General features: G+C 43.4%; 4 protein-coding genes across 4 annotated transcripts in view; 3 read left to right on the forward strand and 1 right to left on the reverse strand.

The window, feature by feature from the left end:
• The first annotated feature begins 183 nt into the window (after nucleotides 1-183).
• On the forward strand, nucleotides 184-3,931 carry LOC109464320 (kelch repeat and BTB domain-containing protein 8-like). The gene is made up of 5 exons (XM_019761274.1): nucleotides 184-516; nucleotides 1,115-1,328; nucleotides 1,595-1,734; nucleotides 2,286-2,879; nucleotides 3,068-3,931. The coding sequence occupies exons 1-5, from the start codon at nucleotides 410-412 to the stop codon at nucleotides 3,768-3,770; spliced, it is 1,758 nt and encodes a 585-aa protein (XP_019616833.1). The 5' UTR covers nucleotides 184-409; the 3' UTR covers nucleotides 3,771-3,931.
• A 932-nt stretch (nucleotides 3,932-4,863) lies between these two features.
• Nucleotides 4,864-8,618, forward strand: LOC109464309 (kelch repeat and BTB domain-containing protein 2-like). Its single transcript, XM_019761265.1, has 5 exons — nucleotides 4,864-5,288; nucleotides 5,902-6,115; nucleotides 6,348-6,487; nucleotides 6,953-7,534; nucleotides 7,731-8,618. The coding sequence occupies exons 1-5, from the start codon at nucleotides 5,182-5,184 to the stop codon at nucleotides 8,464-8,466; spliced, it is 1,779 nt and encodes a 592-aa protein (XP_019616824.1). The 5' UTR covers nucleotides 4,864-5,181; the 3' UTR covers nucleotides 8,467-8,618.
• A 1,766-nt stretch (nucleotides 8,619-10,384) lies between these two features.
• Nucleotides 10,385-18,183, forward strand: LOC109478541. Its single transcript, XM_019780563.1, has 12 exons — nucleotides 10,385-10,638; nucleotides 11,515-11,639; nucleotides 12,108-12,159; nucleotides 12,491-12,641; nucleotides 13,031-13,170; nucleotides 13,364-13,842; nucleotides 14,478-14,582; nucleotides 14,946-15,062; nucleotides 15,449-15,619; nucleotides 15,995-16,192; nucleotides 16,533-16,704; nucleotides 16,956-18,183. Exons 2-12 carry the CDS (start codon nucleotides 11,565-11,567, stop codon nucleotides 17,246-17,248), a joined length of 1,953 nt encoding a protein of 650 aa, XP_019636122.1. The 5' UTR covers nucleotides 10,385-10,638; nucleotides 11,515-11,564; the 3' UTR covers nucleotides 17,249-18,183.
• Nucleotides 18,184-20,852: 2,669 nt separating this feature from the next.
• Nucleotides 20,853-26,884, reverse strand: part of LOC109479367 (pancreatic lipase-related protein 2-like) — an 8,373-nt gene continuing 2,341 nt past the window's right edge. Inside the window, exons 3-9 of the mRNA XM_019781685.1 lie at nucleotides 25,308-25,446; nucleotides 24,635-24,820; nucleotides 22,954-23,107; nucleotides 22,393-22,487; nucleotides 21,915-22,044; nucleotides 21,394-21,491; nucleotides 20,853-21,061 (exon numbers count right to left, since the gene is read on the reverse strand). Coding sequence (XP_019637244.1) covers nucleotides 20,853-21,061; nucleotides 21,394-21,491; nucleotides 21,915-22,044; nucleotides 22,393-22,487; nucleotides 22,954-23,107; nucleotides 24,635-24,820; nucleotides 25,308-25,446 — 1,011 coding nt within the window. The remainder of the gene's footprint in view (nucleotides 21,062-21,393; nucleotides 21,492-21,914; nucleotides 22,045-22,392; nucleotides 22,488-22,953; nucleotides 23,108-24,634; nucleotides 24,821-25,307; nucleotides 25,447-26,884) is intronic.

Below are 26,884 nucleotides of genomic sequence, written 5' to 3' on the forward strand. Positions count from 1 at the left end.
ATTTTGTAAAATTTGTTCAATCTCTTGCTAGCTGTACAAAGTAGCAGTGAAATTCATTAAAGAAGAACATCCTAAAAAAATTTAAAATTTCTGGCAGTTACCATTATGAAATTATAACATTTTCTCATTAATTATGCGAACTAGGTCTTTGTTTAATTGATCAATATCTATTGATGTTCCTGTAGTTCTCAATTATGTCCTTTTTGAACCTCCTTGCCATGACTGACAAACCTCGAAGAGTCTGTACGTGTGACGTTATCGGTTATGCGCGAACGAAATGATAGTATGTGTGTAATAAGGTGCGGAGAAAGTTCATAGGTCAAAGTTGACATTTTGGCGCGCTACCCAACATTCAAGCGACGAACCATCATTTTGCTTCTTCGATCTGGGTCTCTAAACGACGATAATTATGGACGTAAGAAACCCTGAGCACCCCAGTGCGGTTCTCCGCGAACTCAACAGTCTGAGGAAGCAGGGAGAACTGACAGACGTGGTCCTGGAGGTGGAAGGAAGAAGGTTAGTTGGAACGGTGCACGTGGGGAGGGGGGCACGGTTGCGGGACATCCCTATCCTAATCCTAATCCTAATCCTAATAGTTTATACTAACTTGTCCTAATAGTTAGTGGGGAATATTGTGATTTTCCAACATACACAGTTTTTTTTTGTAACGTTCATTTTTCGCCAGGACTTTAAAAACATCCAAATTATATAATATGCCCAAAAGTGGACAGCCGGCAGCCCTTTGCAAAACACCCAAGACAGAAACAGTATGTTTACCTTTGCAGAAGGAAGCCATATAATTTGTTTTCCTTTGTCTTCTGCTTCTTCTTCTACTCCAAACAAATATTAAAAGTCGAACTGGACCAGACATCTGTTACCATAGAACCTGGTGCAGTAGTAGTATACACCCTGTGGTGTTGGGTTACATTATGTAGCAATTGGCAGGACAGAGTTGGAGGTGCTGGTCACCATATACATGTATATGAATGTGCTTGAGAAAGAATACATGTAAAACTAAAACAGAGAAAGTATAGTAGGTAAGTATAGTATAGTAACGACTATGTGCTATTTGGAAATGTTTCCTTAAATTTAATGTTATGACATTGGTCCCCAGTTTCCCCTGCCATCGAGCCATCCTGGCATCCTGCAGTCCCTACTTCCGTGCCATGTTGACCAGCGGCTATGCGGAGGCCAAGCAGGACAGGATCACCATCCAGGATGTGAGCGAAGTTGTCATGGCAACCATTCTGGACTACGCCTACACCGGCTGTCTTAAGACGAAGCCAGACCAGGTCCAGGCTGTAATGTCTGCAGCCAGACTGATTCAGGTAAGCTTACTGTGATGTCTGCTGCCAGGCTACTGTTACTGTTAAGTACAAGTTACTGGAGTGTGAGTCTATATATATAGTACTAGTACATTCATGATGATTACAGTATTTTGGACCTGTACGTGTATAAACTTAGGCTCCTTCTTCCTAGTTTTGTCCTCGTTCCCACAAATGTTCAACGATTTCACAACCATAGGTGCAGAAAAGTGTGTATTAAATAAGTCTCGAATGTTCAGTATGAGTAACCATATGTTTGTTGCCTGTAGGTGGATTATGTATACCATCAGGCAGCAGAATACATGAAGGCCCATCTGGACTTGTCCAACTGTGCAGATGTCCTGATGTATGCTGACATGCTGGAGGACTTAAGCCTGGTGGAGGCCACTGAGACATACATAGCATTCAGGTGAAGTTGATAGCCTTTACCTACGTATACATTTTGCACAAAAATTTTGCTCATTCAGGCCTTGAAATGCTTTTTTCTGCAGTGCAGGTAAAATTGAAAAATGTCTGCACCAAACAATTTTTACATGCACCACTCAGACTTTGAGAAGTATGGATCATAATAAAAACTCAGAATAAAGATTACAAAAGCATTATTTCTTTTATACTTCATAGGCATTAACAGTCAATGTAGCAAATCAAAATCCACATAAAGCTACATGTATAATAATATATATGTCTACCTGCACCTAACCTGTACTGGGTTTCTATATATCATGTACATGTATATAAACCCAGTACAGGTTAGGTGCAGGTAGACATCAGAAATACATTTTTACCTGCACAGCTCCAATATTACCTGCACTAACCTGCATATGCAGGTGGTATTGCGAGCCCTGTTATTTGATTGTTTCTTTCTGAACAGTAATACATTGCAACTTCAAAAAAAGAATGCATTCACCATATGAGCTTGAACATGTTTATATCAACCCGTTGCACATGTAACATTCCCAGGTTCAACAAGGCAGTCCTACAACCCTCCTTTCTCCAGCTGTCTCTTCCCCGGCTCCAGTCACTGCTAGACAGGGATGATCTCATTATCCAATCAGAAGATGACGTTGTGCAAGCCGCTCTAAAATGGATCGATTTCAACCAAGCAGAGCGCTCGCAGCACCTCCCTGTACTTTGCAAAACGCTGCGCTTTCCCTCCATCAGCTCAACACAGCGAGAAGAAATCGAGAGAAGGCGTCCGACAACAGACAGTATGTTAGTCTACAGCGAAAGCACAACCCAACGGCTGGGGCAGGAGCGAATGGAAATGCAGATCATTGTAAAACGTGTACGCAATGAGGAGATCCATGACCAGCCATTTGTTGCTTGCCACGACCCTGCCACAGGCATATCTTATGCCATTGATCTGCCAGATGAGCTGAGACACATCTCGATGGCGGCAACTCCTGATGGAGACTTGTACCTGGCAGCAGACGTTCAGACCAGAAGATGGTGTGGTCAGAGATCTGAGATCAAGAAGGAGAAGAAATTTTACCTGTACGACCATCTGCAGTGCACCTGGGAGCCAAAATGTGAGATGATTGCAAAGAGGGCCAGGTAGGTGTTTCTCCTTCATCTTTCAGAAGTGACATAAATGTAATTCCAACAGATTATAAAATGGACAATCTACTGATGAGTCATTCCCAGTGTGAGTTGTTCAGTCTTACTTACAGTCTGGTCTTACGCAGCTTGTACTTTCTGTACAAAACTGGTGTGTTATGGCTTTTTTTATCTTTCTTGCACAGGTATGAACTAGTGTCCCTGAATGGGTACATCTATGCCATCGGTGGTGATAAGAAGAAAGGAAGGGCAGAGAGATACGACCCCAACTGTGACGAGTGGACGTCCATACCACCCTTCCCTCACCCCGTGTCCGAGAAAGTCTGTGCCGTTGCTCTTAATGACAGCATCTACGTCGTAGGAGGGGGCAGCTGCTACCGCTTCAGTACTTCAGAGAACCGATGGGACAGGATAGCAGACATGGTTGGACCCACAAGTTATCCACATGCTGTGACGTATCAGGGTAGCATCTACTGTGTGAACTGGTTTTACTGGGGTTTACCGACTGTCGAGGCATACAACCCTGCAGATGGCGCGTGGAAGCGCATTGGGAATGGCACGTCTTCTGTCTTCAACAAGGTTAAACCGCCGAGATATGGAGGGGCTCTCAAAGCGAACCTGATGACGCATGGGGGGACTCTGTACCTCTTCACTGTTGCAGACATTCAAGATCCCCCCAGTCGCTGGGACTATGACGATCGTGCGACAGATGTCCACCAGTACCAGCCGGAGACTGACTCGTGGGTGTCCGTAGAGAGCGCAAACAGTGGCAGGCTGTTTCCACCCAAGAGGAATTGTTTGGGGTCAAAGTCTAGGACAGACTGCCTGGTGGCAAGGATGATCCCAAAGTGCCTGGAGAAGAACCGTTATGATGAGGATAGACTGTGAGAGGCCTGTGATGACAACTTTGATGAAGACAAACTCAGAGTGGGAGGAATGATAGAGACATCTGAGAGTCTAGGACATTTTTTTTTACTGAAGACATTTCTAAAACTGATTGAGAACTTGTTTGTTTTAACTTTTATTAGGATCTCCATTACTCATTTTATAATTTAGTCCCTAATGATAAGACCCAGGGCATGTTTTGAAACATTTGTCTTGACACTGATCACTCTAATCTGGAAGGACAGGGAAATAGGGAAAAAAAGTAGGATCACATTACATTATAATGGCTTAGTAACATAGGTACAACTCTTACTTTGTTGTAAGTCCCAGCAAAGGAGATCATAAATCGTATGCAAACTGTGAAGTAAATGGAATAAGGTAGATCTCATACCTTCATGAAATACGTATACATGTACTGAGGTGTTTGGTACTTTCTTGGAAGATAAACTGACAAACAAGGTTGCAAAAGCACAACATATTTTAAATGATGGTCTTCTGTACAAAAATTACATGTTCATGTATGTATGCATGGATGTATGTATGTACAAATGTATGAGAGGAATAGATAGACGGATCACACATACAATATATATGTATGTATGGAAACACACACACATTCAGCACAGTACCTCCGTTCTCATGGAGGTAACAATAAGAGGAATAAATGGCATCGTCATATCAACTGTTGGTCACGCTCATCTATTGATTGCTCAATTGATTGATGGATGGATGAATAGCTGACTCACTGCCTGTAGCAGTGCGTTGGCCATGTTGAGAATCCACTGTTCCTTCCCGCTATTCGTGAACCCGTGGATGATGAACTTGGTCTGGCGGCTGCTGCGGTAGGGCGTGTCGCTGACGTCAGATTTCTAGTGTCACTGACAAAAGGTAGTGGATGCTACCTAACACGTCTGACCGTTTCCAAAGTCATATCCAGATGCTTGAGTAACTGTTTTTATGCGTATTTCATTACCTGGATGTCTAAACTTCACCAAGGTGACTACTTTTGATTTTGTAAAATTTGTTCAATCTCCTGCTAGCTGTACAAAGTAGCAGAGAAATTCATTAAAGAAGAACATCCTAAAAATATAAAATTTCTGACAGTTACCATTATGAATTATAACATTTTCTCATTAATTATGCGAACTAGGTCTTTGTTAATTGATCAATATCTATTGATGTTCCTCTAGTTCTCAATTATGTCCTTTTTGAACCTCCTTGCCATGACTGACAAACCTCGAAGAGTCTGTACGTGTGACGTTATCGGTTATGCGCGAACGAAATGATAGCATGTGGGTAATAAGGTGCGGAGAAAGTTCATAGGTCAAAGTTGACATTTTGGCGCGCTACCCAACATTCAAGCGACGAACCATCATTTTGCTTCTTCGATCTGGGGCTCTAAAGGACGCCAATTATGAACGTGACAAACCCTGAGTATCCCCGCGCGGTTCTTAAGGAACTGAACAGGCAGAGGAAGAAGGGAGAACTGACAGACGTGGTCCTGGAGGTGGAAGGAAGAAGGTCAGTTCGAATTCGAACGGTGCACGTGGGGAGGGGGGCACGGTTGCAAATTGGCGGGACATCCCTAATCCTAACCCTAAAATTATCCTATACTTGCAGTCACTAACGTATAACAGTCCTAAATAGTTAGTGGGGAAGGTTGTGACTTTTCCATCGTACACAATTTTTTTGTAACGTTCATTTTTCTCCAGGACTGAAAACATCCAAAAAATTATTGTATAATAATTTTTATGCCCAAAAGTGGACAGCCGGCAGCCTTTCGCGAAATACCCAAGACAAAAACAAATATGTTTACCTTTGCAGAAGGAAACCATATAATTTGGTTTTGCTTTGTCTTCTGCTTCTTCTTCTTCTACTCCAAACAAATGCAGTATTAAAAGTCGATGAACTGGACCAGACGTCTGTAGTCTAGAACCTGGTGCATTCATCCTGTGGTGTTGGGTTACATTATGACGTAGCAATTGCCGGGACAGAGTTGGAGGGGCTGGTCACAATATATATGAACATGCTTGAGTAAGAGTAAACATAGGCTAGACCATGTGATGTTAAACATTGATAGTGCTTTGCAAATATTTCCTTAAATTTAATTTAATGTTATGATATTGGTCCCCAGTTTCCCCTGCCACCGTGCCATCCTGATATCGTGCAGTCCCTACTTCCGTGCCATGCTCACCAGCGGCTACGCGGAGTCCAAACAGGACAAGATCACCATCCGGGATGTCAGCAAAGTTGTCATGGCAACCATTCTGGACTACGCCTACACCGGCTGTCTTCAGACGAAGCCAGACCAGGTCCAGGCTGTGATGTCTGCTGCCAGACTACTGCAGGTAAGCCTACTGTGATGTCTGCTGCCAGACTACTGTTACTGTTACTACAAGTTACTGGAGTGTGAGTCTATTTATGCAGTACTTTGATGATCCAGTATTTTGGACCTGTATATGTATATAGGCTCCTCCTTCTTAGTTTTGTCCTTGGGCTGACAAACGTTCAACGATTTTACCTCAGAAAAATGTGTAAGTGTAGAATGGTCAGTACGTGTAACCATGTTTTTTCCTGTAGTTGGATTATGTATACAGCCGGGCAGCTAATTACATGAAGGCCCATCTGGACTTGTCCAACTGTGCAGATGTCCTGATGTATGCTGACACGCTGGCGGACTCCGGCCTAGTGGAGTCCACGGAGATATACATAGCATCCAGGTAAATTTGATAGCCCTTACCTACATATGCATTTTGCAATGAATATTTTATTCATTCAGGGCTCAAAATGCTTTTTTCTGCATAAATACACCAGACAAGTTTTACCTGCACTACTGAGACTTTGAGAAGTATGGACCATAATAAAAACTGTTCAGAGAGAAACCATTGCCATTATTTCTTTTATACTTCATAAGTAGTAGCAGTCAATGCAGCAAATAAAAATCCACATACATCTACATGTATACAGTATATAGAAACCCAGTACAGGTTAGGTGCAGGTAGACATAACACATTAATATTAACAGAAATATCCGCACAGCTCCAATTTTACCTGCACTAACCTGCATATACTGGTGGTATTCTGGGGCCTGTTATTTGATTGTTTTGTTCTGACCAGCAATAACTTCAAGAAAAGAATGAATTCAACATGTCTAAATCAACCTGTTGCACATGTAACATTCCCAGGTTCAACAAGGCAGTCCTACAACCCTCCTTTCTCCAGCTGTCTCTGCCTCGTCTCCAGTCACTGCTAAACAGGGATGATCTGATCACCCAATCAGAAGATGATGTCGTCCAAGCCGCTCTAAAATGGATCAATTACAACCAAGCAGAGCGCTCGCAGCACCTCCCTGCACTTTGCAAAACGCTGCGCTATCCCTCCATCAGCTCAACACAGAGAGAAGAAATCGAGAGGAGGCGTCCGACAACAGACAGTACGTTAGTCTACAGCGAAAGCACAACCCAACGGCTTGGGCAGGAGCAAACTGAAATGCAGATTGTCCTAAAACGTGTACGCGATGAGGAAAGCGAGCCGTTTGCTGCTTGCCATGACCCTGCCACAGGCACATATTATGCCATTAAACTGCCAGATGGGCAGATCTCGATGGTGGCAACTCCTGATGGAGACTTGTACCTGGCCGCAGACAGTGAGGGCAGAGAATATTGTGGTCAGAGATTTGAGATCAAGAAGGAGAAGAAATTTTACCTGTACAACCACCTGCTGCGCACCTGGGAGCCAAAATGTAGGATGATTAAACATAGGGCCAGGTAGGTGTTTCTTCTTCATCTTTCAGAAGTGACATAAATGTAATTCCAACAGATTATAAAATGGACAATCTACTGGTGAGTCCTTCCCAGTGTGAGTTGTTCAAACCTTACAGTCTGGTCTTACACAGCTTGTACTTTTTGTACAAAACGTGTGTTATGGCTAAAGCCGGTTTACTGTTTTATCTTTCTTGCACAGGTATGAACTAGTGTCCCTGAATGGGTACATCTATGCCATCGGTGGTGATACGAAGAAAGGAAGGGCAGAGAGATATGACCCCAACTGTGATGAGTGGACATCCATACCGCCCTTTCCTCACCCCGTGTCCTCGAAACTCTGCGCGGTGACTCTTAATGACAACATCTACATCATAGGAGGGGATTCGGAAGGCTGCTACCGCTTCAGTACTACAGAGAACCAGTGGGACAGGATAGCAGACATGATCGAACCTCAGCCTCATCCACTTGCTGTCACGTATCAGGGCAGCATCTACTGTGTGAACTGGTTAGACTCTGGAAACAGTTTACCGACTGTCGAGGCGTACGACCCTGCGGATGGCATGTGGAAGCGCACTGGGAATGGCACATCTATTGTCCTCAACAAGAAACCGACGAAATACGTCAAAGCAACCCTGATGACCCATGGAGAGACTCTGCACCTCTTCACAGTTATGCCCATTGAATGCCGCCATGGTAGCTATTACATCGGTTGCGACCATGAGCCCGAGTACGCGACGTATGTCCACCAGTACCAGCCAGAGACTGACACGTGGGTGTCAGAAGAGAGTACCAGCAGAATCAGGCTGTTTCCACCCGAAAACTGTCTGACGTCTGAGTCTAGCACAGATTTCCTGGCGGCAAGGATGATCCCAAAGTGCCTGGAGAATATCCCTGATATTGAGGATTATGTGTTAGAGCCCTGGATCGGGATCTGATGACAACTCTGTTGAAGACAAACTCAGAGTGGGAGGAATGACGGAGACATCTGAGACTCTAGAACATTAGGAAAGACATTTGTAGAACTGGTTAAGAGTTTGTTTGTTTGATTGAGATCTTGTTTGTTCTATTAGGATCTCCATTAGTCATGACTCATCAGTGATGATGAGACCAAGGGCAAGTTTTGAAACACTTTTCTTGACAATGATCACTCTAATCTGGAATAGCAGGGAATTGTAATGGCTTACTAGTAACACAGGTACAACTATTTTACTTGTGATGTAAGTCCCAGCAAACATCTTATGCAAATGTAGTAGAAAACTATACTAAAAGAAGTAAAATAGAATAATGTAGTAATTACTTACTTGTACCATACTGGAAATCAAAGATCTCACACCTTCATGAAATACTGAGGTTTTTTTTTTGTAATTTCTTGGCAGACAAACTGCTGCTCACCTACCAAATATCATTAAGATCCGTCAACAAATTTTTAGTTATGCTGCACACATGTCATTGACAAATGCACATAAAGTTTGCTGCAGTGCGATTAGGAAAGCCAGGTGGACCATTTATGAACTTGAACTACCTTTCCACAACAGCTACCCACGTCCCAAAAATTGAAAAAAAATCCATCCACAAATACTCGAATTATAACGTTGACCTTGATACGGAGAGATACCGCAGCTGCTAGACCAGGCTCGAACAGAAGGCATACCCTTCTATTAACGAAAGCAATGAAAAGGTTTAGAAACTTCAAGTTAATTCCATTGCATGCTAACTGTATCAATGTTAAATTACAACATAGTACAACAAGCAGGTTAACCATTGATCGATAGATTGATAGCTAGATCAATCGATGAATGGATGGATTGATTGATTAATAAATTGATGGATGGCTCAATAGCTGACTCACCGCTTGGAGTAGGGCATTGGCCATGTTGAGAATCCACTGTTCATTCCCGCTATTCTTGAACCCGTGGATGATGAACTTGGTCTGGCGGCTGCTGCGGTAGGGCGTGCCGCTCACGTCAGGGGTGCCGTCCGGATCCTCCAGTTCTGTCGGGTTTCCTTCGTTCCCGCGTGTGTGGAGGTAGTACTTGACGTCAACACGTCTGTTGAAGAGGCCTAAGAACCGCTTCGTCCGCACTTGGCCTTGGGACTGGGACAACTCGCCTGGGGTGATTACATGTATTTTTGAATATTTGAATATTTGTAATACTAGTATGGTGTATTTTAAACAATGGTTACATTTTATCCCTATGGGTGTAAACAGCTGTGTGTTGCATTTGTAATTGTATTTTGTAACCAGACCCAACAATTCAGCCGAATGCATCTAGGCTACCAGTGGGTCCTGGGATTTATTTGTTCAACAACAATAAACCAGTCTATGTATGTAGTACATGATATGCCATCAGGGTAACGATCAAACAAGATAAAACATAATATTGAGTTTGTTCAACGCGAAGACGGTTTCAAACTTTTATTATGTTTACTGGCTTCTTAAAAGGAAAAGATATTGTTTTTGCTCCGTTTCTTCTTGTCCAAACACGTAAGGTCAATGACCTGGACTAGACGTCTGTCACCATGGTAACTGATGCTGCAGCAGAGACTCTTGTTGCATTACATTATGTAGCAAGTTGGAGCGGGTGGTCACCATATATATATATATGTGTGTTTGAGTAAGAATAATTATAAACAGAGCAATAGTTTGCTAGACTAGAAAACAGTGAAGGTAAACATGATGCATTTGCTATGCAGGTGTTACCTGTCCAGTTTATGTTTTAATTTATTAAGTTCCCAGGCCTGCTCAAACTTGTGAACACCACGTGTGAATGTTCTATTTATGGCTCCTTCAGCGCCAGTTTTACATCAGAGGTGTTCCCCCAGTCTGGGATTCCCCAACATGAGTCACCGTCCAGACCAATCTCGTACCCAGGGTCCCACGCGCACGTCACATTTATCAAAACACTGCCCTGGGTTCGAGATTGTTTTATACCCGGAAGTAATCTGCAGTAAAATACCGGGAACTTGAGCTTCACTACGTAATCGGCCTAACGTTCAACTTGTTGCATGATTTGGCGACCATTTTGACTTTTGCGACCATTTCGTTGTCTTCCTGACCTGACAGTGGTGTCCGTATTGTCATAAGTCGTGCTCCGGAGGGACAAAAGGTGACGTTTTGTTTGTTTACGTTTTCAGTAACGCCATTGACGTTTTGACGATCATGTAGCATGTTGCCCACAACCGCTACTTACCTGCGTGACATAATCAACGTGAACATTGCATATTATTACCTTAAAAGCATGATTACTGTTTGGGTATGTTACCTCCGTCTGGCAATTTGAAGTCTTCCATGATCCAGGCTTTACATGTGTTAAGTTAACGACGCATTGACAATCTTTAAACATTGTTACCGCACTATTCACTGATCGCTTTGGGTCACTGAAAACTCCACATAGTCCAGCTACATGTATTATGATAATGTACGCCTAGCCTAAGGCTGATTAAAGGATCTGAATGGGAATAAACATATCTGAATGGGAATAAACATATCTGTGACTCAAGAAAACCCTGGAGGTATAAAAGAACAGATATACCTCCAGGAGAAAACGTGAATCTTTGAAAGGAGGTCCCGGAAGTTATACGTAACCTGAAACCAAACAACGTTACAAGTCAAGTTTATTGCGCAACAATTGCACTTGATACAATGTATGGCAAGTAACAATAACTATAAACTATTTCTACTAGTGTACTAAACTAACTTCAATGCATGTATATATGTTATAATGGAATGTTACATTTCACTTTGTTGTGACGTTGTTTCTCTTTTGTATAGCATTATGTACATATTGGCCTAAATAAACAGATACAGAGTCGGGGCATGATAACAATATGCTGAAAATTTCTCTACCTGTTCCAGGTGGTGTTATTTTATTCTTACATGATATCATTAGTTTTTTCCTTTCTTCGTTATAGTAGGGACATATCATCACAAAATGAGTTCTTGTTTCACTTCCGCTTTTTTGTTTTACGTCCTACAATTGAAGGTTCCTGAAAACCAGAGACAGCAAATCAACCCAAGTCTGCCCTAACATGCATGATGGCGGATGCGTCGAACACAAGTGTCGTCATCGGGCCACTAAAACTAATCGACTACACTAGGAAGGAAAAGGTGGGATATATAACGTGTAAACACTCTTCTTATCAATACGTCATAGGTTTGCAGAGTTCTGCCATATCTAGACTGCAAGTACATGTAGTATGATCTATTGCCTTCCGAGGCAAAAGGATGCCAACAAGACTGCATGTAATAATACATGTACTGATGTAGGCTCAAAATCTGTTACGCACCTTGCCAATTGATATTCGTTCTTGGCGAAAAATCACATAGTTATGTTATATAGGTGAACAGCGCGCACACTTCAGTAAATACAGAATGATGCAGAACTGAAAGGATTTATAGAACAAACAACTTCTGCTTTTTCCTGACACCTGCCATTGTAGTCCTGTTTTTATTATATGATAAAGTGTATTGCAACTTCATTCCCAAATTGCAAATAAAAAGAACTGTTTTCTTAGTCTTCTGCTAAGTTTTCCGTGAAGAGGAACTAACATTTCTGCACTTCTGTTTGTTTTCCAGCGGCTGGTTATGCTGATGTGTACAGGGGAAGGTGACTGGTGCAGTGCTCCAGGTACACATTCCTTAGCTTCTAAGCTACCGTGGTATTCATTGTTTGGGTACACTGTTGATTTTTGACATGAATATTCAAGTTAATAGAAGATTATGTTGAAGAAGTCCTGGGGAGTAAACCCTAGTTTAATAAAAAGTCTAGGGAGGATGAAAGACCCGTGTAAAAAGTGCTCGGGAGAAAACCCTAGCCAAAACGGTGATGATGACTCCTCTTACATTATGTAAATATGTTGTGAGGTAATGTAAATGTTTTATTTACTTTTTTATTATCGTGATAATGTTACAAAATTGTAATAAACGAAAACAATGTAACGATTGATTTGTTTCTTCAGGTGGCTGCCGTATCCGTGTCTTTAAGTGCCCAGCTGCAGCGCCTTTTGGTAAAGAGACGTCAGACAAGATCAAACCGAGTCTTCTGCTGCATGATTACGTCATCACCCCGGCCACCGCTGTCAACGTGGAGAAAATCAAGAGGAATCATGGGTAGGTTGGAAGGTCAAATATATAAGGGACCATGCCAGTTTTTCATGTGACATTTTTACAAAGCGTTAGCACTTTAACACGATTGAACGCGCGTAACTGTAATAGAAAGAATACGTTGCACCAATACTCCATGTGGCATTGGAAGTCTTAATATGGCACATAGGTTAGACAACCAGTAGCATGAATGTATGAACATTTTTAATATTCATATATTGAATATGTTAGATGTAGAACAAAGAAACGTACACATAAGCAATCACATAAGTTTTCTTTTATGAGATTCCAAGGGATATGTTACTTTCGTTTCCAAACGTTCGTAGATGAACGATTTTGTTGTCATCAGTATCTAGAACCATATCGATGACTGTCTTTATTTTGTTGACTTTTAGGAAAGTCAAGCTGGTGGTAACTTTTCGTGTGAATGAAAACGACGTTCTGGGCACATCTGGATACGAGGAGCTTGTGTTCAAGGACCAAAGTAAAGCTACCACAAGCCATGTCGCAGAACTAGAGTCTTTTCTTTTTCAAGGTAAGTTGTTGACGTTATTTTCTAGTCTAATTTGATACTAACTACTTTGACTTTTGGGTTCGACTTCTTTTTCCGAGGCAGTTGAAGACGAATGATCCCACTTTTTGTGTAATGTATGGGGTTTGTGATTGATGATATTTTAGTGCTGGCATCATTTCATTTTTTTCTTGTCATGTACTTCATAATTCTACAGGACCGTACGAAGATATGCGTCAGTTCAATGTTGAGATCAGCCCTCACCAGATCATCCCGGAAGGTCCGGCTCGGTTCAACATCTTCCGCACTCACATCAGCGTCGTCAAGAGGTTCACAACAGAAAGACAGAAGGAAAACAGCATGGAGAAAGTTCTGAAGACCGTAAGGAAGGGAAAGATCCAGCGACTTCCCTTAGTCGTGAGACTGGCTAACCTAAGGAGCTACAGCTCGCTGCCGGTAGGGTTTCGTTTCGACACGAAGCAAAGAAAAACCTACTTTTTCAAGTGCTGCAGCTGCAAAGACGGGGAGGATATGAACGCCCAGATAAAGCTCGCCATGGGCTCACAACCCTCCATTCGCAGTGTCCCTCCAAAGAGGCTAAACCCTCCAAAACCACCCCCAGACAAACCTGGGCCAACTGAACCAACCTATGTGAACGAATGGGAGGCCAGGAGGTGTGAGGAAGACATACATGGGGTGAGTTTTATTCCTGACATTAAAGAAATCTGTGAGCCTGTCCTGCAGTGAAGTATTGAAACATACAGTAGTCTTAGTAGTATAGCAGACCATTGTTAATTCCCAAAGAACAGAAACCCACAACTACTCCACCCGACACAGTATGAACCAGTCCCTGCGACTTCCTAAAGCTAGATTAGAATGCGGCAAGAGAACGTTTGCTTATCGAGGTGCAGTGGGCTGGAATAAACTCCCACCCGGTGTTAGAACTGCACCGTCGATACAGACGTTCAGAACACTGTATGCTCGAGCTCAGTTACGTGACCTCTGACTTCCCTCCCTTATTACGACCTGGCATGACCCCGATTACGAGTAATGGATCACGTTTATGATATTGTTTTTGGTGTATATATTGTTGTATTTCCGTGTATATATGTCGTACCCAGGGCCACTCTGTAAAGCAGTGCTATGTCACTGAGTAGTGCTACCCTGGTAAAAGAATACAGAAATAAATAAATAAATCATAGTCTTTTATACATTTCACACTAATACTAGTAGTCTGTTAAAGCTAGATAAGGGAACTAGAGGAAACAGACAACGGTACAACCCTAAACAGATGCATATCTTTAATTGTTCTAACATCTGTTCTCTTGTAGGGTATCAAGTTGAACGTTGGTGTTTTTGCCGCCAAGCCACAGCCAGGACAGCCCTGGATCCTGTATGTCTGCATCGGCCGCCAGGGGGCGTCTCTACAGGACGTGGTAAAATGTTCATCTTTTTGCTTTTCAGCCACAAGGAAAACAGTGTGATACTGCATATGCATACTGTCTGTCACCTACAAGGGCAAATGTTTTTCTTTAGTACAGTTACATTGAGAAAATTGCTCTAAAGATTTCTTAAAGCACAATTTATTCGGGACGGTTGTCCTGAAAATTATTGACCTTGAATATAACGATTTGAAACGACATCCATTGAATGATTAACTGATGATGACATAAAATGACTAAAAATCTCACTAAGTTGAAGCTTTGGTTGAAACAGAGAGGTTAAGAAATGTCCTTTAAACTTTATTTTTTGAAAGAAGTCAAGATCTGTACAGATGATATTTTCCTCTCGGCCGACAGAAGCAGTGTTTCCCCGGGCGGGAGATGGTGTGTCCTTCCCGCGTGTTCCAAGTGGTGTCGGACCTGTCCATCAACACGGAGCTTCCCGAGGGATGGAGCACCGATAACGTCGTCAAGGTCAGGGGAAAATACATGTCTTGGTCTTACTTTGATTTTATAGTCGGGGTAATCTCCAAGCAGGTCTTTTGGTGGCTGCAAAGACAGTATCAAATTCGGCAGTATACATTTGCCAGGCAGTTATACCATTTGCCAGTCATGTAGTATTTTCCACTGCAAGTAGGCTGGCATAAAATAAGATACCAATACAGCAAAGAAAGCCCGGTAAAAAAACCTAAAACACGTAAAAATAGCCCGGTAAAAAAGCCCCCCAAAAACATCAAAATTACCAAAACCTTATTTTCTGCCTGGAGAGTAGTCGGGGGAAACTCAATGTCTTCTTTACAATTTCCTTTTTTTTCAGTCAGTTTTAGTGTATTATAACGCTTGACTTGCTCTGTGTGCAGGAGGTCCCAAAGGATCAGTTCTCTGTCCTGGAGGACCCGTTTATCCACGAGATCTGCATTCAGCACAGGAATCACGGCAAGAAACAGTTTCACGGACGGATCTACATCCGTCAGGGTCTGAGCGAGACTCTCAGAATCACACTGAATGTCATCACCAACTTTACCCTCTACGTACGTATCTCGGTATCATTTGTCGTTAAAACTAGATTATCCGTCTAGCTCTGCAGTTAGTAGTAATAACTTTAGCCTCTACCAGGCTTCGGAGGCGGCTAGAAAGGTTGAAAATTGGCCCAAAGGACAGATGATATGATAGGGGAATTTTTCCGTATCATCTGTCTATTTGATTTCCAGCCACTTCTGGAGCCTGGTCGAGGCTATGATTAACTTGATTTCCTTCAAATGGGTCATTTCCCAGTCCAGTTGACTTTGATACTCCGAAATTGTAGGACGTGATACATCTTTGAAAACCACTCTAACACTTATCGTTGATTGAAAACTAAGTGATATTCCGCTCCTGATTGATAAATGACACTTTCCATTGTGCAGGAACGAGTTGGGAGGAAGCGGAACGAGCCACTGTACGATCTCGTTCCCAGAGATCGACCCGTGTCATCAGGAGACTCGTCCCCAGCGTGGCTCCGACTGTTCTCTGAGAGGAAGAAACTCTGGGACAGCCTGGACATCCCCAATCTCTTCGGAGACGACTGGAGATTGTTTGCAGAGAAAATTGGGCTGGACTATCAGGTAAACTGCTTCCGTTGCAATTTTCGAAATTGAAAACGCCACTGGCAGTTCGTACTTTCTTATATACCTGCTTTTCTGACAACTCTCTAGTGTCACTGACGAAAGGTAGTGGATACTACCTGAAACGTCTGACCGTTTCCAAAATCATATCCAGTTGCTGCAGTAACTGTTTTTTTGTGCATCTTATTACCTGGATGTCTAACCTTCGCCGATGGATCTCGAAATTATTTTTGCTTTCCTACAACGTCAAATGTCGATCCATTTTGTTGCTCATGAAATCTATCTACTTTTTGAAGCTGCACACAATAAACGTGTTCTCGGTTTATTTTATCATTGTCAGGCTATCGTGACCATAGAAAACCACTCCCACGAACACGGCACCTCCCCGACAGAGCTGGTGTTGCGTGAGTGGGAGAGAGGCAGGACGGCCGTGCCTGTCAGTGACGAGGCGCTGGTTCAGATTCTACACGACATGGGCAGGCCTGACGTCATCCAGGACATGGCGCTACAGGGTGAGAACTCGTCCTACCTTGCAGACACTAAGAGGTTTCTTTCCGGGAAACTTTCAGGAAGTTCGTAAGGATTCAGAAATGCTTTCAATTCCATCCAAAAGACATTGCTGCAATTGTTCAAAGATAGTGTTTATTCTTTAAGGAGAGAGGTTATCCTTAACTAACGTATTAAATGGTGCCTGTCTTGGTCTTATTTTACGTCAGTCCCACATTGATAGATTATTACTAAAACGCAAATTTTCTCAACACAGTTCCGAGGCTGGAAGACTTCCGAGTAGAAGCTACGACACCCAACACCATACACGTGACTTGGACACCTGCCAGCGATGACATTACACACTACGTCATTGAAATCAAACCCTCCGGCTCCGGGTGCGCCCCCTGGTCAAGCCACCACAGACAAGGGAACTGCAGGAGTCTGGTTTTCCGCGATCTGAGGCCTGATACTGAGTACGACCTGCGCATCCAGCCCTCCATTCAGAGAGTCAATGGAGAATGGACAAACATCACTGCGAAAACAGACGTAGCCTGTACAGAACTCTAGAAATCTCTATCGCATCAACACTGGATAGCTTTAAACAGCGCCCGGCTAGTACAGTTAGATGTGCAGAGGTTGGGTGTAACAGCTCATTCGGTGTAATATAGTTACCGAAAATTTGGGTAAGTTTCCAATTTAGTATAAGTGTTGAAACATTCAGCCTTTATTTCATAATGACGTTTACCATCACAGGTGAACTGAAGATTGTCAGTTAATCCCGGAAACAGAGTCAACATTTTACCTTTTTACGTCGAATCTAGCAACATTGATAGAAAATTACGCAAAAAAACTACGAATTCGAAAGGAAGTGCGGCCTATAGTGGGGCGGGGAATTTCCGGAGCAGCCTTCGTAACCCCTGCTTCGCCTATTGAGTCAGTTAGTCAAATTTGCCTAAGCTTGATATTTATTATGACTTAGGGAGAAGAGATGCTGCTGCAATGAGCGTTGGTTTAGTGAGTAAAACTAATTAAAAAGTCATATACCACATCCAAACTCACCTGTCTTCTGGAGTACTCGAGCTTCCCCCAGCATTGCGTAAGCAGTCAGCAACGCCAAGAAGATGTCGATCCGTACGGCCATGGCGTTCTACTACGTTTGGCAGTACAACTCGGGCTTAATCGAAGAAACCTAAATGCTATGTATTCTGCAAACTTGGATCGGATGAATGCCCTGGGTTCTACCTGGCCACGACTTTTCTTTACACAGATTTGAGGAACTTATGTTTACTCTTAAGTTCCTCTTCCAATGAGGAAGAAGCTACAGGAAGTGTATTGTAAAGTGGAACTCATCACGAGATACTTGGAACGTTACAGTTCAGCGGAAGAAAACTATATATTATAGCATGACGAATGAGTGGGCGAACTGTACCCCAAGGAAGTTGCAGTCATATGGTTCTGAGTTTAAGCTTGATTGAGCAAACATTTATGAGGAAGTTTGTACAAATATGGTGTAAATTACACGGTGTATAATTATGCTCGTCCTGTTCAGCTAGCTCAGGTACTTGTGTATTGGTCTGTGGAGAATTTCTACAGCTACCAGCTTGAGCCAAAAATACATGAAAGTTGTTCAAGTTTTTCCTTCCATTTCTCCGATGATTGGCAAGTATGTCAATTGACTATGAAAATTGAACCTTTGAACCCAGTTTACTGTACCACATAAATGTGTGTTAATGGTTATATTGAGGAATAAGGCATGACATTGGATTTTTTTCAAGAGGAGTCCACATTGCACTAAAAGAATATCACGAGAACAGTTACTACAAACGCATACGACATGGTGTACAACGTAACTCGAAGCCATACAATTTACAATGTTTACATATAGTCACATATGGGATATCACATTGCCTACAAGGGGGACAATCATATAAATGATTTGTAAACAACTGCGAGCAAAATCTGCGAGTAAAACCATCCCCATTTGTCAAAATACACTTTCGTAAGGTGTTTCATAAGGACATGAGTATGGGGATACGTGTTTTGTCAACTCACAGGTAGGTTTATTTTGGAAAACGCAACCGTACCCCTTTGATAAAATGGTATCACCTATCCAACATAGCTCCAAAGGGCTGAAAACTTGTGTGTAAAATTCCGAAAATAAATCGTCCACATTTAGTTATTTCCCCTATGCCAGTCGGCTTATGAGCCTGATTCGCTTATTTACAGTAGCGAGGCATCTACTGGTCGTGAGAACGACAAAACTGCAGCCGAAAAAGGCCGAAATTCTGGCCCGAAAAATGACGGCGGCGACTTCCGGGTCGTCTGCGGAAGACGGCGAGGGCGAGTTCTACGTGTGCAGCTGTTTCTTTACGAACAATTTCTACCTGAAGGACTACAACGTGCACGTGGTGTACAGGGATGACGCGCAGTTTGGGGAGGACTACAAGCAGGTTTGTACCGATGCTAACTTTTTCCAACAGCAGAGCGTATTTTATAGTAACGTTATATAGCCACCGACCTCCCTCCCCCTTGTACAGCTGATTACGTAATGACGTCGACTAGCCGTTTGACTGACAGTTATTACGTTATGTCGCTTGTGAAATCTTTCCTTTACTGGTGTGGTGCTTTTAATTAAATGTTTTTATAGATTGTACATTGATTCGTGAACATTATGGCGAATAATAGACTCCTCATTTTCATTTCTTTTCCATCGGAATTGATTTTGGCAGTCTAAGACATTAGTAACGGGGGGTGTCCTAATTCCGACCTACCCCTAATTCCGTACTAGTTTGAAAAATCCTTGTCGCCGCGCTATGCATGGGAGCACGTGCCTATAAATAACCACAAGAATGGACAAAGTTTCTGTGTTGATATCGGTATTCTCACAAAGTTTGTTCCAGTTCGCACGTTCCGATAACAGACGAGTGAAAAATCTGTATAAATTCGACGCTTGTTCGGGGGTTGACGAGCGTGTTAAAAAAACCCATGCGCAGCTTTGATTTTGAAACAGCCGCTTTGGAGCAAGTAGCGTAATGGTACAAAGAAGACTTGTTTGGGACAGAAAAATAGTTATAGATTGTTTTAGTCATAATTTGTGTATTTTAGATACCTAACTCTCTCCTCAGATTGGCCTTTGTTAGATACTAGGTCGGAATTAGGGCACCCCTTTTGCGATAGAACGTTCCACCGGCAGAATGACGAAAAACCTGCCGTAAGTTTCGCGAACCATTACGCTTGGGTGCAAGGCGCCACACTAAAGTGAAATACACAGCTATTTAGCTTTAATCGTTGTTATCTTTATCTGTAAATATTATAGCTCGTGTTAGGTGGGGTTTTGGTGAGACAAACCATTACCAAAGGTATGTGCGTTTGCATGGAACATAGGTCGGAATTAGGACCCCTCCCGTTATAGTTTTTTGTTGTTGAGAATGTTATTTTTTGCAAGTAACGGCATTTGGAATTTGCAAGTTTGCAGCCATTTGTACGATTTACAGTATGGCCGAAAACGTTTTTTTTTTTGGGGGGGGGGGCGGACGAAAATTGTGCGGATGTTATCCACATATATCAATCAAATTAACATGACCTTATGTGCGATGAGTGTGACATTGAGCTAGGGAAAACAGCGATGTGCACCTGAGCTTGGTTGTACCCTACTCTCAAGGGGAACACTATACAGGAGTGACAAGTCTGACACACGCTATCCATGCCCGGATAATTAGATTCAAGATCACCTTCGATACAAGTATAGTCAACACACACGTAAAGATCACCTTCTAATACAAGTATAGTCAACACACACGTAAAGATCACCTTCTAATACAAGTATAGTCAACACACACGTAAAGGTTACCAAGCAGAGCCATGCATTTATTGTAATCGGATGATGAGATCTGGCGTCAACAGTGTAAATAGAGTGCTTATGTAACTGGTATTTCATTTACTTAACGTTAAGTATCAGATGCAGGGGAGTGTGACAAAACGTTGGTATTCTTTCCCTGTTTCACGTCTGTATCGAGTCTGAGTTTTAATCTTACATATCGTATGCTTTACTTTATTTCCTCCATGTGCGGATGTTTTGTTTTCGGTGTTGTTTCCAACAGTACACGCACAGAATAATCCTAATCAATTATGAACACTATGTACTACTGTTTGTGTATATTCTTGCTCTTTATTATTTATTTTCCGTTAACGCTAGCAGCCCGGCCGGGCACCGGTTTGGAAATTTGACCTTAGCAAAACACAGGAACACAGCGACCACCGCGGTGAACTGCAGGGCGAAGACCAGCAGTGCAGACGGGAGAGTAGAAGCGCCGCCGCTGGTGCGCATGCTCCCGGGGCACTTGTCCTTCGCCCAGGCCATTATGGAGTCGTACTTGCCGTCTGTGATCAGGAAAAAAGGAAGAAATGTTTGGTAAGTATTTGACATGAAGCATCTTCAGTTGATGTTATGTGCTGACCAAACAGTTTTGTTACCTAAAAATGGTCAACACACAATTGTACTAGGTCAAAATCATATAGAATCATAACAGTTTCAACTCTAGCATATTTTGATACTCCTTTAGTGATGACTATGGAAACTTTTGTTTTGGACCCCGTGAATGTTTCCAAATCCCTCATGTACGTTGGCCCACAGGCACAACTGTCGACGAAAGTTGTACCTGTGGGCCGCCGTACTCCTAAACTACTGGAATAGCCTAATTTACATGACGTACCTCCTATGTACTCCATGATGATAGGAGTATCCTCGGGACCACAGTTAGGCTCGTCTGCTGTGATATTGGCCACAACAACATCCATTTCGGAGTACATACTGTAAAAAAGAGTGTATAAGATCAGTAACGTCCATTGCTTGGTTTCACTTAGTATTTGGGACTATCGAAAGAAAATTGCTATATAACATTACATATGTACTCATGTTTCGTTTATAAACCATATACCATATAGTAATGGGAGAAATGATTTAAGGTATATTTTGTCTATCAAAAGAAGTGTTCTAGTGCCCTAGAGATGATTTATGGTGACCTAATAGCTATAAACAACCTTTACAACTAGATGCGCAAACGGTTAGTTGTGACAAGTCCTTCGGTGTAATATAAACCAGCTTCAGCCGCGCCGCGCCGCGCCGCTTGCCTGCAAAGCTGGTGTGTTAAATACAGAAATAGAAAACTCCCCGCAAAGCCGGAGTCAAAGGAAAGCAAGGAAGAGATCGGACCTGCAGAAATCTGCCTCCAACCCCATCTCCTGTATGTCTGTGATGGAGTCCATGTAGTCCCATATCTCCTGCCGCATGTCTGTCCTCAGGGACTGCACACACTGAGTACTCTCCCCGCTCCCAGCCTCACGTTTGACACGGCCGCGGTGTGCTACAATGTAAATGGGTAGATAAACTAGATAGGCAACATTTGAAAATCCGTACATAATGTCTACCTTCAAATGGCCTTAGCCCAAGAAACCGCTGCTTTGTTTATTCACCCTTTAAAGTGCCGCTGAAATCTAATGTCATCTATCATTCATGTAAAAATTTGATATTCCCTTAAACAACTAAGTATGTGTATGTGGTGACCAGCCCATCTGCAGCTACGTATACATAATGTGAACCAACATCACAGACCAATTTAAAGATCAATCTGATTCTGACCACTCGCCGTTCTTTCTGTCCTTACCTTAAATGATATACATTTGAATGAAAAGAAATCGTTCCTTACATGTACCACAGTGGGGCTCAGGGTTGTCATTTGTCACCAGGTACATGCTGCCGTGAGAGTTCGGGTAGTTGATGGCAGGATACCCCATCACCGAACAGGCGCTGGGAAAGAAATGGCACAAACAAATAATAAGTGGCAAGGTTTTCAATGTTGAATCAAGCTGCATACCAAATTTCGCAACAATCCGTCCACAGCTTCTTGAGCTAGCAAATAAACACACACACACACAGAGCGCGCGCGCGCACACACAGACACGCACACACAGACACACAAACGCACACACACACAGAGCGCGCGCACACGCACACACACACACAGAGCGCGCGCGCGCGCACACACACACACAGACACGCACACACACACACACACACACACACAGACATACACACACACGCACACACACGCACACACACACACACAGAGTGCGTGCACACACACACACACAGACACACGCACACACACACACAGACACACACACGCACACACGCACACACACACACACACACACACACACACACACACACACAGACACAGACACACACGCACACTTACAAGATAATAACCTACCCATCTGACAGACCAAGGGAACAGCTGTCACATTGTCCCCGCTTCCAGTTGAAATTTTCCCAGTCCCGACATCGGTGGGTCAGGAACCGGCAGCCCGAGTTGATAGACTCTGTGTAGAACTCGTGAGCTCGGCGGTGGCTGCAGCCGGGCAATTCTAAAAGAGATGAAGGAAGTGAATAACGTCAGTACTACAGGGAAACATATCCGTCAATAGTCTCACCACTTTCGCGCCCACTTTCACATCAGCACAGGAGCTACATGCTTATCTACGAGGGGTGTTCAAAAAGTTCTCGGCCTCACCTAGAAAATAAAGGTCAAACTCCTATTCTTTGGTATAGCTGTATACTATGACGTCTTACATCACTGCACACAAAAATTCAAATTCTTATATTCATTAATAAGCACGTGACGCCCCACGAAAATGGGGTGGGTGAGGGAAAATCACAAAATGGCCGCAACAGACGCGTGAGCTCTGATCAAGTGTATCGATAAAAAAGGATGTCTCCAAAGGACATCCATGAAGACATGGTCAAGACACTTGGTGATGACTCCCCTTCTTATTCAACTATAAAGAAGTGGGTTACTAGCTATAAGCGCGGCAAGGAGAGCACAAAAGATGAACATAGGTCAGGATGCCACAAATCAGCACCACGGACAATCCAGTTGAGGCCATCCATCACATGGTAGTGAATGACAGATGTGAGACTGGCCAACATGTAGCAGGTTCTTTGGCCTGTGTTATGACTCAGTTCACAATGTTTTGTCGAGCATCCTGGGGATGAAAAAACTGTCTGCATGGTGGGTGCCTCTAATGTTTTTTGAACATCAGAAGTTAAACAGGCTGGACATTTCAAGGAACGAATTCAGTCCAATCCATGCAATTTCCTCAAAACATTTGTAACCCAAGAAGAGCTGGGTTCACCACTTTCAGCCCGAATAAAAACAGCAGAGCAAACAATGGATGAAGAATTTTTCCAGGCCCCCCAAGAAGTTTTAGCGAGTTTCGTCCGTTGACAGGGTTTTTGCCTCTGTTTTCTGGGACAGTAAGGAAGTAATCATAATTGACTACATGCGAAGGTGTTAAAGCATCAATGGGGAGTACTATTCAACAGAATTGCGACAATTTAGTACAACGGTCAAAGAGAAAAGGAGAGGGAAAGTACCGAGCTGGCGTGATGAAAATGCACCTGTCCTCACAGCACAGGGGTCAGTGGCAGCAGCAAACGAATTTGGCTTTGAAGTCTAACCCCACCCTTCCAATTCACCTGAACTAGCACCCTTGGACTTCTACCTGTTTCCTAAACTCAAGTTCCACTTATGTGGTCAACGTTTTGATGGTAATGATGACGTCATCTATGCGGTATAGGCCAATCTGGGGGGTCCAGATGCAACCTTCTTCCACAAGGGGAAAATAAAGCTGGAACATCACTGGACCAAGTGCATTGCAGTTAGAGAGGACTATATTAAAAAATAGTGTAAGAAAAATTTTATTGCCCTGACGTTTTCTAGGTGAGGCCGAGAACTTTTTGAACACCCCTCGTACTACTAGTACTCAAAATTTGTTGCCCTAGCTGCTCCGCAACAGTACCATAACAAACCGCTAGGTGACCGTCCAAAATCAATTTGACTCAGTCTGAAATAAATCATCCAAAGTTGCTAAGTATAACTTTAAAGGACTTACGCAATCCGCATCCTGGCTGGGCCCACCCTTCGTTCGGGTAGAAGTCGACATGTCCGATCGGCTTCAGTTTCCCGAAACCTATCTTGGCAGTATCGGTGTGGATGACGTCAACAAACGTGGCGTCACCTCTGTCCAACCTGTCCTCGGCGGGTACGTCTCCGAACCGCGGTCCGGCCGGGTCTAGGCCTGGGGAGGGATAAAATATTGGTGTCAGAGAAAAAGATTATCACAGACAACTGTGCACATGTAGTCGGTTAACGCGGTCGTCATTTGGACTAAGACCTGTGAAAATTGTACCCTCCATTTCAGTGAAAGGCTGTCAGCAACCAACTACAATCAGAAAACTGGCAAATACAACAGCACATACAAAGAAAACAGAACTACAGAATACAGAGGCTATAACAATGTATTTGTATTTTAAATCATCCTTATCATGTCCAAAGAAATGTTAACGGAACTATGACAAGTTGTTCTACCAGTGCAAAGCAACGTGTGACGACAATACGCCACCACAGTGACTACTTTGAAGTCCATCTCTCAGGAAGATGATACATTGCTTTTCAATGATGTGTAACGTCGTGTTCTACGTCCTCGTACCTTAGCCAAATGATGTTAACCTTTATTTATTGACTACGCTAATAAAAGACTCATTTGAAAGAATTATACCAAATACCTGAGATTCGCGCGACCGTGAGCCCTCTCGACTTTGCAGCCTTCCCGGCGAACCCCGCGGCATGAGCGCCCAGACTGTGCCCGATGATGTGGGTCATGTTCGCGGGTTGTCCCAGCTGGTGAACAAACTTCCCAACAGTCTGGGGAAAGACAGAAAAAACGTGGAAAATGAAGTATACAGCATACGCATAGTGACAAACCATCCGACAAACTACGAAATTAAGATTAATATGATAATAATAATAATAATAATAAATAACTGTTCTCGGGTACCAATCTGCGGCTAATTGCCCAAAGGTAAAGCCGGATCGGCACAACAAATCAGTATGAGTCCTTAATGTTCTTGTACAGTCCGTTCCACTTTTCCTTCTGCCTTGCCTGGTCTCGTAGCCACTTAAGAACGTAGGCCTCGGCTTTAATGTTCTGCTGGAAGTACAACTTGACGTCGTCTAGTAGACAGTCCAGAAGACCTCCTCGGGGCCTGCCTTTCCTTGGCGAGAGTTTTCTGCTAAAGGCGATGTTGAGGGCCTTTTGTGCAGGTGAGTCAGGTGACATGCGGAGAATGTGTCCGAAGAAAGTCCATCTGCGCCGGTGGACTTCATTTTGAAGGGGAGAGGAGTTACAGATCTTGTACAGGTTGGTGTTACTGATGTGGTGTGGGTGGACATACCCAGCTAAGCGTCTTAACTGCTTCCTGTGCCAGGTGTCGATCTTGCTGGCTAACTGTTCCGTTAGCCCCCATGTACCACAGTTGTATAGCATTACAGGTAAGACGTAAACGTTAAAGAGTTTAAGCTTTAGCTCCAGGGAGACAGGTTGTGCTCCCCACATGTACCACATCTTCCTAACTGCTGCGTTGGCCAACTGCATTCTCCCGTCGATATCATCAGCGATGCCTAGCCGGGAGCCCAGTGACTTCGTTTTTCTCCATGTCTCCTCCTCCCTCTCCCTTTTCCAACAGATATGTATTCGTTCAGTCTTGGTGGCATTGGCCTGTAGCTTCCATTCTAGCAGAACCTTTATCGCCTGCTCGTGTATGTTTTCTAGATGTTGGTGGGATGTACTCATGAAATCAAGATCATCAGCATATTGGGTCTCTGGTGGTAGCTTGAGCCGCTTGTCTTCGGCAGGGGTTGGTGGGTAGGTCTCACGCAGATCACGGAGGGCTGCCTCATAGTAGATGTTGAAGAGCTGTGGTCTTAAGCTGTCACCCTGGGGTGAGCCGACAACTGCTTCAAACGGAGGGGCTGCTTCTCCTCGGACGCGTACCGCGAGGGTGGTGTCTGTCAAGAGAGCATGTACCATCCGTACTATGTCATCGTCGTCTACCACGTCCTTCAGCACCGATATGAGCTGAGCTCTGTCCACGGTGTCGAAGGCACGGCTGAGATCTATACCTAGGATGTGAAAGTCACACACCTTCGTCATGACCAAGTCGGCCAGGATTCTCTTGGTGAAAACGATGTCGGTTGTGCTATGGCCCCGGCGGTAAGCGGACTGTGAGCGTGGCAGATATAGATCTACCTGAGGTTTACAGCGTTCCAGCACGATGAGCGAAAAGAGTTTCCTAACGCCGTT

The sequence above is a fragment of the Branchiostoma belcheri genome, unplaced genomic scaffold (assembly GCF_001625305.1).
Source record: "Branchiostoma belcheri isolate BF01 breed outbred unplaced genomic scaffold, Haploidv18h27 scaffold1, whole genome shotgun sequence".
Taxonomy (NCBI): Eukaryota; Metazoa; Chordata; class Leptocardii; order Amphioxiformes; family Branchiostomatidae; genus Branchiostoma; species Branchiostoma belcheri.